We start from the raw sequence: 13,218 nt of genomic DNA on the forward strand, positions 1-13,218 counted from the left end.
AGAAGTGGAATCAATATTGTCTTTGTTTAAATCATATAAGGTTTGCTATTTGGAGATAGATAGATGAGAGGATATTTTGCTAGTATCGTGAAAAATCGACTTTATTTATCTGTGATAAAGTGAGGGTTCGTTTACTTCAACATGGACATTTAATGAATGAGAAGTTCTAACTTCTCGCAGACAAGGTCTATATCTCTGACTGTACATTGGATCAAACTTCGTGATGTTTGATCTGTGAGCCAATCCACAAATACTAGATCCATACTCAGGATTAGATATTCCCAGAGTCCTATATAATCAAAATATATAGTATAAAACATACACTAAATGCAAACGCTTAATCTAAAATATACAGACAATACACATACATCTTCCAAGTTATCCATGATAATGTTTTGTTTTGTTGTGGAAGAAAGAACACAAATAACAATAAGAAGTTGTGATAAGTCAAGGTAATCAGGACTCAGTATATACCAAATCAAATGATTCCTTCATTTAAACTCAAAACAAACATGAATGTACAATTATATTTATTACATACCCCCTCTATTGTGCTTTCCCAATACATGTCTGACCTAAATTCAAAATGAATAAGGATTTGTAAATGTTTAAGTCTGTGCAACAGTGAGTACTGATTCATGAATATTCATCACAAAACCTAAATACGTCAAGTGTGTGACATGCAATACAAGCTGGACATCCATACCAAACACAAGATCAGTAATGTACAATTATAGGTAATGTAATAAATGATAATTATGTAATGTTAAAGTTTAAAATGAATTTCCCGTGAAATACCGAGTAAAGGTAATTGTCCGGCCGATTATATATAGGTAATGGCTTGTTGTTCATTGGATTCATATGATTGATGTACACTTCCCTCCAGAGCTACCTTGGATGAATTCATGAAAATTAACCTTTCCCATGGTGGCTTAGTTCGGGGTACAGGAGGAGCGATGCCTATTTCGTTACTGGATTACGAATCCGATGTGAAATCCGATGAGGAATTATCAGTCTGTTAAAATGGAGAACAAATGTCATCAGTGAAATATCTGATCTTACACAAGTGTTTATTTGATATGAAATTTAAGACAAATATAGCAAATAATGTGCATACCAATGCCATAAGCCTTTGAAAGAGTTATTTTACTAATATTCAGCTAGTTTTATAAATTTCAATAAAATCAAGGTATTAGCTTTGAACCTGTTTTCAGGATAATGTCCCAGGTTGTGCAAATAGCCTATAATGAATATTGGTACAATTCTGATTCTTCCCCTGCTAACCGTCACCACATAGTCCCAACACTTATAAAATCCTCACAAGAAGGGTCAACACTTTTTTTATAAAATGCGCTTTTTAAAGAACATCCAAATCACAAGGTTGTCCCCTGTGGTATAAAAGAGTAAATATTCCCAACTGAGCTTAAAACACAAAATAAATGAATGAAGAATACAAAACATCTTAGTTATTCTACATGAGGGATGCCACTCTCCAATGATTGATGCATAACTGAATCTAAACCCAAAGATTTCAAAACTGTTTAAAATATTGCAAATTTTCTGTTAAGTCCTAAAATCGGATTATCACACATTGTTGATATACTGTTTAAAATTCCATAGCTATACATCTTAGAGTTTGTGTGCTGTAGCGTAAAACTGGATTCTAGACTAATGCATTGATTTATCAATGAATAGGAGCAAAAACGGTTCTGTTTACTTCTCCTATTGACATCGCCTCATAACAACGAAAAGACTGCGTCATAACTTTATGAATCTTCAATTATATACCCCGTAGAATAATTTGGGGGATATTAATGACCAAGGTATAGACTTAAAAACTGAAAAATTTGCAATATTGATAGGATTAATTTGTTGCATCAGCACGAGAACAAATCTCTATGCCTAGAAGTGGAATCAATCTTGTCGTTGTTTAAATCATATAAGGTTTGCTATTTGGAGCTTGATATATTAGCGGATATTTTGTAGTATTCTGAAAAGTCGACTTTGTTCATCGGTGATAAAGTGAGTGTTCAGTTACATCAACATGGACGTTTAATGAATGGGAAGTTCTAACTTCTCGCAGACAAGGTCAGCATGTCTGACTGTACATTGTATCAAACCTCGTGATGTATGATTTGTATGTTAGTTAAAAGCTCCATGCTGATATGCCCAACCATTTGTAAAGAGTAGTAAATGGGTTTTCAAGATGGACAGTGTAGTGGCCATACTGGATATGCAAGTGGCATCATTTAATTTAGGACAAACTAGACATGATAAAAACGTCTTTAAATAAATAAAAGCATGATGTTTATTCGACTTTCTGTTTGGGGGATGTAGACTTTCAAAGTCTGACATCACCACCATTACAATAGCAATATCAAGATTCTCAAGACTGGACATCAGAATACTATTTTTATTTAGGACTAACGAAATATCAAAAGACGTTTTTCAGTAAAAATCATAGGATGATAAGACCATCCATTCTTGAGGAGTAGTGACAATGTGACTTCCGATAATGATGTCTCAGTTGTATAATATTTAGGACCAACTAGATTATGAAAGGAATATGTGTATAAAATTCCATGACAATTGTCCATGTAGTTTATGATTATTACTAATACGAATTTTATGCAAACGGGGATGTACGGACAAAGGCCAACAATGGAAGACAAAGGAGAGACTATTATATAAGCGCTTCTGGTCTGCGACCTGCAGGTCTACAAACCTAACTTAAATGCAAACGTTTAATCTAGAATATACAGACGATATGCATACATGTTCCAAGTTATCCTTTGTAATGTTTTCTTTTGTGTTGGAAGAAAGAACACACATTAGCGATTAAGAGTTGGGATAAGTCAAGGCCAACAGGACTCACTATATGCCAAATCAACTGATTCCTTCACTCCAACTCAAAATAAATATGAATGTCCGTTTGCATTTATTACATACCCGTCTATTGTGCTTTCTCAGTATATGTACGAACTAAATTCGAAATGAATAAGGATTTGTACATGTTTAATTCTTTGCAACAGTGAGTACTGATTCACGAAGATTCGTCACAAAACCTAAATACTTCAAGTGTGTGATATGAAAATACAAACTGGACGTCCATATCAAACACAAGATCAGTAATGTGCAATTAGAGGTTCCGTAATAAATGATAAGTATGTAATGATACTGTTTAAAATGAATTTCCCATGACATACCGAGGAGAGGTAATTGTCCGGCAATTTGTATGTAGGTACAATCCTTCTGTACATTGGAACTTTATATACTGGTTGTACACTTTTCCCCACAGCTACGTTGTGTGCCGGCATGCCAATCCGCTGGTCCCTTGGGGGCTCAGTTCGGGCTATAGTAGGAGCGATAACTGTTTCTTTCCTGGGTGAAGAATCCGATGTGGAATCTGATGAGGACTTATCACTCTGTTACAATGGAGAACAAATGTCATCAATGAAATATGTGATCTTACACAAGTATTCATATGATATGAAATTTAGGACAAATGTAGAAAATAATGTACCTACAAATATTATAAGCTTTTGAAGAGGTATATTACTAATATTCAGCTAATTTTAAATTTTTTTAAACAAAATCAAGGTATTCGACTTAAACCAGGAGTCAGGATAATGTCCAGGTTGTGCAAATTGCCTGAAATGAATATTGCTATAAATCTGATTCATCCCTGCTAACCGTCACCACATAATACCAACACTTACAATTGCTGGATTAAATCAGACAGTTTATACTAATTAGCTAAATAACATGTAAAGCAATTATGTGTTCCGAAACTCCACCGTTTATCAAAACTGTATTTATGAAAGAAAGCTACTTCCGACTTAATGTTTGCATGATCATAGTAAACACTGGATTTGAAGTATGATTAATATCTGATTCCAGATACAATAATACAGTATCTGCTGTTAAATCGAACTAATATGAGATTTGTCTCTAAACACTGACCTAAACTTTATCAATATTGTTTCCATCAAATGACATACAGCTTTTGCTCAAATCAAATATAATTTCAAGAAGTGTAAAACGACCAGTGTAATTCCAAGTAATATCTTTTTGCTGTTCTTAATTCATCAGCACATCCCCTTTTTGCACCAAGCCATATAACGTGGGGTTAGAAAAATTCTCTCTCGATCCAGAGAATATCTTTTATTATAAATAATCAAATAATATTATTTGCAGCAACTTAGGGAAAATGTAATTTCATATTGTAAAAACAATTCGTTGCACAAATGGAGAAATTAGATAATTCATCAATAATAATTAGAGGTGATTGGTATGCACTGTGTAATATGATATAGATACGGTGAAGTATGCAAATAAAATAATAAGAAGAATATTCACAAGAAGATACACTCAAAAATGGAAGAATAAAAGGTTACTACATTTATATGAGAAAATATGAACGAGTTATTTTTCATTTGTAAAAGATTATCTGGGCGCCTTTTAAAAATGAAGATGAGACGGTTGAGGTATTTTGTGCAGCTTCATTAACATGACTGACGGGAAAATACATGGAGGCTGATCACCGTGGTGGTAAAGCACCATTTCTTTGGAGAGCAGCTAGATGGACTTAACGGAATGATAGAAATAGTGATCTCTGTCGATTAAATCCTGCGATTAAGCCCTGACTCAAATCCGATGGGACTAGATAACGAGTTTTGGTTTAGTGGGAGCAGTTTTGGCGTAAAGATACCAGTTGACTTTACTATGCAACATTTTCTGATTTCTCAATCTGGACCAACTGCCCTCGGCTAAAAATGTCACAGACGTGTCCTCTACAATGCTAAATTGTTCCCTCGACATATTCCTTGTTTAAGGACAGGACGATCCTACAATACCCATGCCCCAATTCTAAGCTGATGCAAGGTGGAGCAAAAACTGAGCTAAAATTGTGTCCAGTCATGAACAATACTGACACATTAACAACAACGGACTATCTATCACTGCAGTCACTGAGATGGCTAGCAACAAGGGCAACGGCAATGTGCATTTCTCAACCCGCGTCCTTAAAGAACTTGGACGACAATGCTAAAACGTCATATGTTAGCACCAATGTCGCTGCCAAACTGTCATGGTATGCCCCACCTTAAGCGATGAACTCAACTTGGTCGGAAAGAAAAGAAAATGCAGAACGTTAATGGAGCAGAACCGATGCCCATTTAAGGATCGGTTGTCCTGAGGAAAAAAATATTATTTCAAATGCATAAAAGAAATAAATAAAGGAACATATTATAAAAGCCTTAAATAAAGGGTCAAACACTGTTAATATGTACTTTTGGGACAGTGACGTATGTAAGGTGAAATAGTTTGCATTTAAAACATGCACAGTGGAGAGAATGTTGGCATACCTGCTACATTAATGTAATGTGGATGATATTTCTTTTGGATATTGTACTTTTGGAAATTTTACATGGTTTAAGGACACTGCTAACTAAATTGACAGCTCCCTTGTGTTAAAAATCAGTCTGAATTAGTCTAAAGTACACTATACATAGCAGCTATTATAATAAAAAAAAATGAAGTTTGCCAGACTAGACAATACCAGGTTCTGAAAGTGCAATGATTGAATTACCAAATATATAAAATGTAATAAAAAGTTATCGGCTCTTTTTATACAATTATCCTCTGAAGTTCAGGAAGTGACAATGACCAAGTAGAGCTAGCACTTTTTTGAAAGGTTCACATTTGAAGTAAGGCCAAGCAGTATACTCTATAACCCATAGTACACCCATCAATCATACACCAAAATAAAGGGAATTAAAGGTTATTTGCATTATAATTAAGATATTCAAGGTTTTTTTTAAATGGCCAGTATAACCAGCGAGGAAAGCCCGGGAAATTCTTTTTCTTTAAAATCCTAACCCTATGCAAAATACTAAACTGTAGAGCGCCACCGATATAAAATGCACTTTTTAAAGAACACCCAAAGAACAAGGTTGTCCCTGGTGGTATTTAATAGTAAATATTCCCAACTGAGCTTAAAACACAACATAAATGAATGAAGAATAAAAAACATCTTATTTATTCTATATGAGGGATGCCACTCTCCAATGACTGATACATAACTGAATCTAAACCCAAAGATTTCAAAACTGTTTAAAATATTACAAATTTTCTGTTAAGTCCTAAAATCGGATTATCACACATTGTTGATATACTGTTTAAAATTCCATAGCTATACATCTTAGGGTTTGTGTGCTGTAGCGTAAAACTGGATTCTAGACTAATGCATTGGTTTATCAATGAATTGAAGCAAAAACGGTTCTGTTCACTTCTCCTATTGACATCGGCTTATTACAACGAGAGGACTGGGTCAGGATTTTATGAATCTTCAGTTATATACCCCGTAGAATAATTTTCGGGATATTAATGACCAAGGTGTAGACTTCAAAAATGATACGATTGCAATATTGATAGGATTAATTTGTTGCATCAGCACGAGAACAAATCTCTATGCCTAGAAGTGGAATCAATCTTGTCGTTGTTTAAATCATATAAGGTTTGCTATTTGGAGCTTGATATATTAGCGGATATTTTGTAGTATTCTGAAAAGTCGACTTTGTTCATCGGTGATAAAGTGAGTGTTCAGTTACATCAACATGGACGTTTAATGAATGGGAAGTTCTAACTTCTCGCAGACAAGGTCAGCATGTCTGACTGTACATTGTATCAAACCTCGTGATGTATGATTTGTATGTTAGTTAAAAGCTCCATGCTGATATGCCCAACCATTTGTAAAGAGTAGTAAATGGGTTTTCAAGATGGACAGTGTAGTGGCCATACTGGATATGCAAGTGGCATCATTTAATTTAGGACAAACTAGACATGATAAAAACGTCTTTAAATAAATAAAAGCATGATGTTTATTCGACTTTCTGTTTGGGGGATGTAGACTTTCAAAGTCTGACATCACCACCATTACAATAGCAATATCAAGATTCTCAAGACTGGACATCAGAATACTATTTTTATTTAGGACTAACGAAATATCAAAAGACGTTTTTCAGTAAAAATCATAGGATGATAAGACCATCCATTCTTGAGGAGTAGTGACAATGTGACTTCCGATAATGATGTCTCAGTTGTATAATATTTAGGACCAACTAGATTATGAAAGGAATATGTGTATAAAATTCCATGACAATTGTCCATGTAGTTTATGATTATTACTAATACGAATTTTATGCAAACGGGGATGTACGGACAAAGGCCAACAATGGAAGACAAAGGAGAGACTATTATATAAGCGCTTCTGGTCTGCGACCTGCAGGTCTACAAACCTAACTTAAATGCAAACGTTTAATCTAGAATATACAGACGATATACATACATGTTCCAAGTTATCCTTTGTAATGTTTTCTTTTGTGTTGGAAGAAAGAACACACATTAGCGATTAAGAGTTGGGATAAGTCAAGGCCAACAGGACTCACTATATGCCAAATCAACTGATTCCTTCACTCCAACTCAAAATAAATATGAATGTCCGTTTGCATTTATTACATACCCGTCTATTGTGCTTTCTCAGTATATGTACGAACTAAATTCGAAATGAATAAGGATTTGTACATGTTTAATTCTTTGCAACAGTGAGTACTGATTCACGAAGATTCGTCACAAAACCTAAATACTTCAAGTGTGTGATATGAAAATACAAACTGGACGTCCATATCAAACACAAGATCAGTAATGTGCAATTAGAGGTTCCGTAATAAATGATAAGTATGTAATGATACTGTTTAAAATGAATTTCCCATGACATACCGAGGAGAGGTAATTGTCCGGCAATTTGTATGTAGGTACAATCCTTCTGTACATTGGAAATTTATATACTGGTTGTACACTTTTCCCCACAGCTACGTTGTGTGCCGGCATGCCAATCCGCTGGTCCCTTGGGGGCTCAGTTCGGGCTATAGTAGGAGCGATAACTGTTTCTTTCCTGGGTGAAGAATCCGATGTGGAATCTGATGAGGACTTATCACTCTGTTACAATGGAGAACAAATGTCATCAATGAAATATGTGATCTTACACAAGTATTCATATGATATGAAATTTAGGACAAATGTAGAAAATAATGTACCTACAAATATTATAAGCTTTTGAAGAGGTATATTACTAATATTCAGCTAATTTTAAATTTTTTTAAACAAAATCAAGGTATTCGACTTAAACCAGGAGTCAGGATAATGTCCAGGTTGTGCAAATTGCCTGAAATGAATATTGCTATAAATCTGATTCATCCCTGCTAACCGTCACCACATAATACCAACACTTACAATTGCTGGATTAAATCAGACAGCTTATACTAATTAGCTAATTAACATGTAAAGCAACTATGTGTTCCGAAACTCCACCGTTTATCAAAACTGTATTTATAAAAGAAAGCTACTTCCGACTTAATGTTTGCATGATCATAGTAAACACTGGATTTGAAGTATGATTAATATCTGATTCCAGATACAATAATACAGTATCTGCTGTTAAATCGAACTAATATGAGATTTGTCTCTAAACACTGACCTAAACTTTATCAATATTGTTTCCATCAAATGACATACAGCTTTTGCTCAAATCAAATATAATTTCAAGAAGTGTAAAACGACCAGTGTAATTCCAAGTAATATCTTTTTGCTGTTCTTAATTCATCAGCACATCCCCTTTTTGCACCAAGCCATATAACGTGGGGTTAGAAAAATTCTCTCTCGATCCAGAGAATATCTTTTATTATAAATAATCAAATAATAGTATTTGCAGCAACTTAGGGAAAATGTAATTTCATATTGTAAAAACAATTCGTTGCACAAATGGAGAAATTAGATAATTCATCAATAATAATTAGAGGTGATTGGTATGCACTGTGTAATATGATATAGATACGGTGAAGTATGCAAATAAAATAATAAGAAGAATATTCACAAGAAGATACACTCAAAAATGGAAGAATAAAAGGTTACTACATTTATATGAGAAAATATGAACGAGTTATTTTTCATTTGTAAAAGATTATCTGGGCGCCTTTTAAAAATGAAGATGAGACGGTTGAGGTATTTTGTGCAGCTTCATTAACATGACTGACGGGAAAATACATGGAGGCTGATCACCGTGGTGGTAAAGCACCATTTCTTTGGAGAGCAGCTAGATGGACTTAACGGAATGATAGCAATAGTGATCTCTGTCGATTAAATCCTGCGATTAAGCCCTGACTCAAATCCGATGGGACTAGATAACGAGTTTCGGTTTAGTGGGAGCAGTTTTGGCGTAAAGATACCAGTTGACTTTACTATGCAACATTTTCTGATTTCTCAATCTGGACCAACTGCCCTCGGCTAAAAATGTCACAGACGTGTCCTCTACAATGCTAAATTGTTCCCTCGACATATTCCTTGTTTAAGGACAGGACGATCCTACAATACCCATGCCCCAATTCTAAGCTGATGCAAGGTGGAGCAAAAACTGAGCTAAAATTGTGTCCAGTCATGAACAATACTGACACATTAACAACAACGGACTATCTATCACTGCAGTCACTGAGATGGCTAGTAACAAGGGCAACGGCAATGTGCATTTCTCAACCCGCGTCCTTAAAGAACATGGACGACAATGCTAAAACGTCATATGTTAGCACCAATGTCGCTGCCAAACTGTCATGGTATGCCCCACCTTAAGCGATGAACTCAACTTGGTCGGAAAGAAAAGAAAATGCAGAACGTTAATGGAGCAGAACCGATGCCCATTTAAGGATCGGTTGTCCTGAGGAAAAAAATATTATTTCAAATGTATAAAAGAAATAAATAAAGGAACATATTATAAAAGCCTTAAATAAAGGGTCAAACACTGTTATTATGTACTTTTGGGACAGTGACGTATGTAAGGTGAAATAGTTTGCATTTAAAACATGCACAGTGGAGAGAATGTTGGCATACCTCTATGCTACATTAATGTAATGTGGATGATATTTCTTTTGGATATTGTACTTTTGGAAATTTTACATGGTTTAAGGACACTGCTAACTAAATTGACAGCTCCCTTGTGTTAAAAATCAGTCTGAATTAGTCTAAAGTACACTATACATAGCAGCTATTATAATAAAAAAAAATGAAGTTTGCCAGACTAGACAATACCAGGTTCTGAAAGTGCAATGATTGAATTACCAAATATATAAAATGTAATAAAAAGTTATCGGCTCTTTTTATACAATTATCCTCTGAAGTTCAGGAAGTGACAATGACCAAGTAGAGCTAGCACTTTTTTGAAAGGTTCACATTTGAAGTAAGGCCAAGCAGTATACTCTATAACCCATAGTACACCCATCAATCATACACCAAAATAAAGGGAATTAAAGGTTATTTGCATTATAATTAAGATATTCAAGGTTTTTTTTAAATGGCCAGTATAACCAGCGAGGAAAGCCCGGGAAATTCTTTTTCTTTAAAATCCTAACCCTATGCAAAATACTAAACTGTAGAGCGCCACCGATATAAAATGCACTTTTTAAAGAACACCCAAAGAACAAGGTTGTCCCTGGTGGTATTTAATAGTAAATATTCCCAACTGAGCTTAAAACACAACATAAATGAATGAAGAATAAAAAACATCTTATTTATTCTATATGAGGGATGCCACTCTCCAATGACTGATACATAACTGAATCTAAACCCAAAGATTTCAAAACTGTTTAAAATATTACAAATTTTCTGTTAAGTCCTAAAATCGGATTATCACACATTGTTGATATACTGTTTAAAATTCCATAGCTATACATCTTAGGGTTTGTGTGCTGTAGCGTAAAACTGGATTCTAGACTAATGCATTGGTTTATCAATGAATTGAAGCAAAAACGGTTCTGTTCACTTCTCCTATTGACATCGGCTTATTACAACGAGAGGACTGGGTCAGGATTTTATGAATCTTCAGTTATATACCCCGTAGAATAATTTTCGGGATATTAATGACCAAGGTGTAGACTTCAAAAATGATACGATTGCAATATTGATAGGATTAATTTGTTGCATCAGCACGAGAACAAATCTCTATGCCTAGAAGTGGAATCAATCTTGTCGTTGTTTAAATCATATAAGGTTTGCTATTTGGAGCTTGATATATTAGCGGATATTTTGTAGTATTCTGAAAAGTCGACTTTGTTCATCGGTGATAAAGTGAGTGTTCAGTTACATCAACATGGACGTTTAATGAATGGGAAGTTCTAACTTCTCGCAGACAAGGTCAGCATGTCTGACTGTACATTGTATCAAACCTCGTGATGTATGATTTGTATGTTAGTTAAAAGCTCCATGCTGATATGCCCAACCATTTGTAAAGAGTAGTAAATGGGTTTTCAAGATGGACAGTGTAGTGGCCATACTGGATATGCAAGTGGCATCATTTAATTTAGGACAAACTAGACATGATAAAAACGTCTTTAAATAAATAAAAGCATGATGTTTATTCGACTTTCTGTTTGGGGGATGTAGACTTTCAAAGTCTGACATCACCACCATTACAATAGCAATATCAAGATTCTCAAGACTGGACATCAGAATACTATTTTTATTTAGGACTAACGAAATATCAAAAGACGTTTTTCAGTAAAAATCATAGGATGATAAGACCATCCATTCTTGAGGAGTAGTGACAATGTGACTTCCGATAATGATGTCTCAGTTGTATAATATTTAGGACCAACTAGATTATGAAAGGAATATGTGTATAAAATTCCATGACAATTGTCCATGTAGTTTATGATTATTACTAATACGAATTTTATGCAAACGGGGATGTACGGACAAAGGCCAACAATGGAAGACAAAGGAGAGACTATTATATAAGCGCTTCTGGTCTGCGACCTGCAGGTCTACAAACCTAACTTAAATGCAAACGTTTAATCTAGAATATACAGACGATATACATACATGTTCCAAGTTATCCTTTGTAATGTTTTCTTTTGTGTTGGAAGAAAGAACACACATTAGCGATTAAGAGTTGGGATAAGTCAAGGCCAACAGGACTCACTATATGCCAAATCAACTGATTCCTTCACTCCAACTCAAAATAAATATGAATGTCCGTTTGCATTTATTACATACCCGTCTATTGTGCTTTCTCAGTATATGTACGAACTAAATTCGAAATGAATAAGGATTTGTACATGTTTAATTCTTTGCAACAGTGAGTACTGATTCACGAAGATTCGTCACAAAACCTAAATACTTCAAGTGTGTGATATGAAAATACAAACTGGACGTCCATATCAAACACAAGATCAGTAATGTGCAATTAGAGGTTCCGTAATAAATGATAAGTATGTAATGATACTGTTTAAAATGAATTTCCCATGACATACCGAGGAGAGGTAATTGTCCGGCAATTTGTATGTAGGTACAATCCTTCTGTACATTGGAAATTTATATACTGGTTGTACACTTTTCCCCACAGCTACGTTGTGTGCCGGCATGCCAATCCGCTGGTCCCTTGGGGGCTCAGTTCGGGCTATAGTAGGAGCGATAACTGTTTCTTTCCTGGGTGAAGAATCCGATGTGGAATCTGATGAGGACTTATCACTCTGTTACAATGGAGAACAAATGTCATCAATGAAATATGTGATCTTACACAAGTATTCATATGATATGAAATTTAGGACAAATGTAGAAAATAATGTACCTACAAATATTATAAGCTTTTGAAGAGGTATATTACTAATATTCAGCTAATTTTAAATTTTTTTAAACAAAATCAAGGTATTCGACTTAAACCAGGAGTCAGGATAATGTCCAGGTTGTGCAAATTGCCTGAAATGAATATTGCTATAAATCTGATTCATCCCTGCTAACCGTCACCACATAATACCAACACTTACAATTGCTGGATTAAATCAGACAGCTTATACTAATTAGCTAATTAACATGTAAAGCAACTATGTGTTCCGAAACTCCACCGTTTATCAAAACTGTATTTATAAAAGAAAGCTACTTCCGACTTAATGTTTGCATGATCATAGTAAACACTGGATTTGAAGTATGATTAATATCTGATTCCAGATACAATAATACAGTATCTGCTGTTAAATCGAACTAATATGAGATTTGTCTCTAAACACTGACCTAAACTTTATCAATATTGTTTCCATCAAATGACATACAGCTTTTGCTCAAATCAAATATAATTTCAAGAAGTGTAAAACGACCAGTGTAATTCCAAGTAATATC

The 13,218-nt window shown here is 34.6% G+C and overlaps 1 protein-coding gene across 1 annotated transcript in view; it reads right to left on the reverse strand.

Annotated features, from left to right (window-relative positions):
* The window catches only part of LOC149792380 (uncharacterized), a 48,753-nt gene that overhangs the window by 14,538 nt on the left and 20,997 nt on the right, over window positions 1-13,218 (reverse strand). Inside the window, exons 6-8 of the mRNA XM_089969567.1 lie at window positions 12,357-12,575; window positions 7,780-7,998; window positions 3,207-3,425 (exon numbers count right to left, since the gene is read on the reverse strand). Of these exons, the coding sequence (XP_089825693.1) occupies window positions 3,207-3,425; window positions 7,780-7,998; window positions 12,357-12,575 (657 nt within the window). The remainder of the gene's footprint in view (window positions 1-3,206; window positions 3,426-7,779; window positions 7,999-12,356; window positions 12,576-13,218) is intronic.

The sequence above is a fragment of the Sinohyriopsis cumingii genome, chromosome 9 (assembly GCF_028554795.1).
Source record: "Sinohyriopsis cumingii isolate HCF-2022 chromosome 9, ASM2855479v2, whole genome shotgun sequence".
Taxonomy (NCBI): domain Eukaryota; kingdom Metazoa; phylum Mollusca; class Bivalvia; order Unionida; family Unionidae; genus Sinohyriopsis; species Sinohyriopsis cumingii.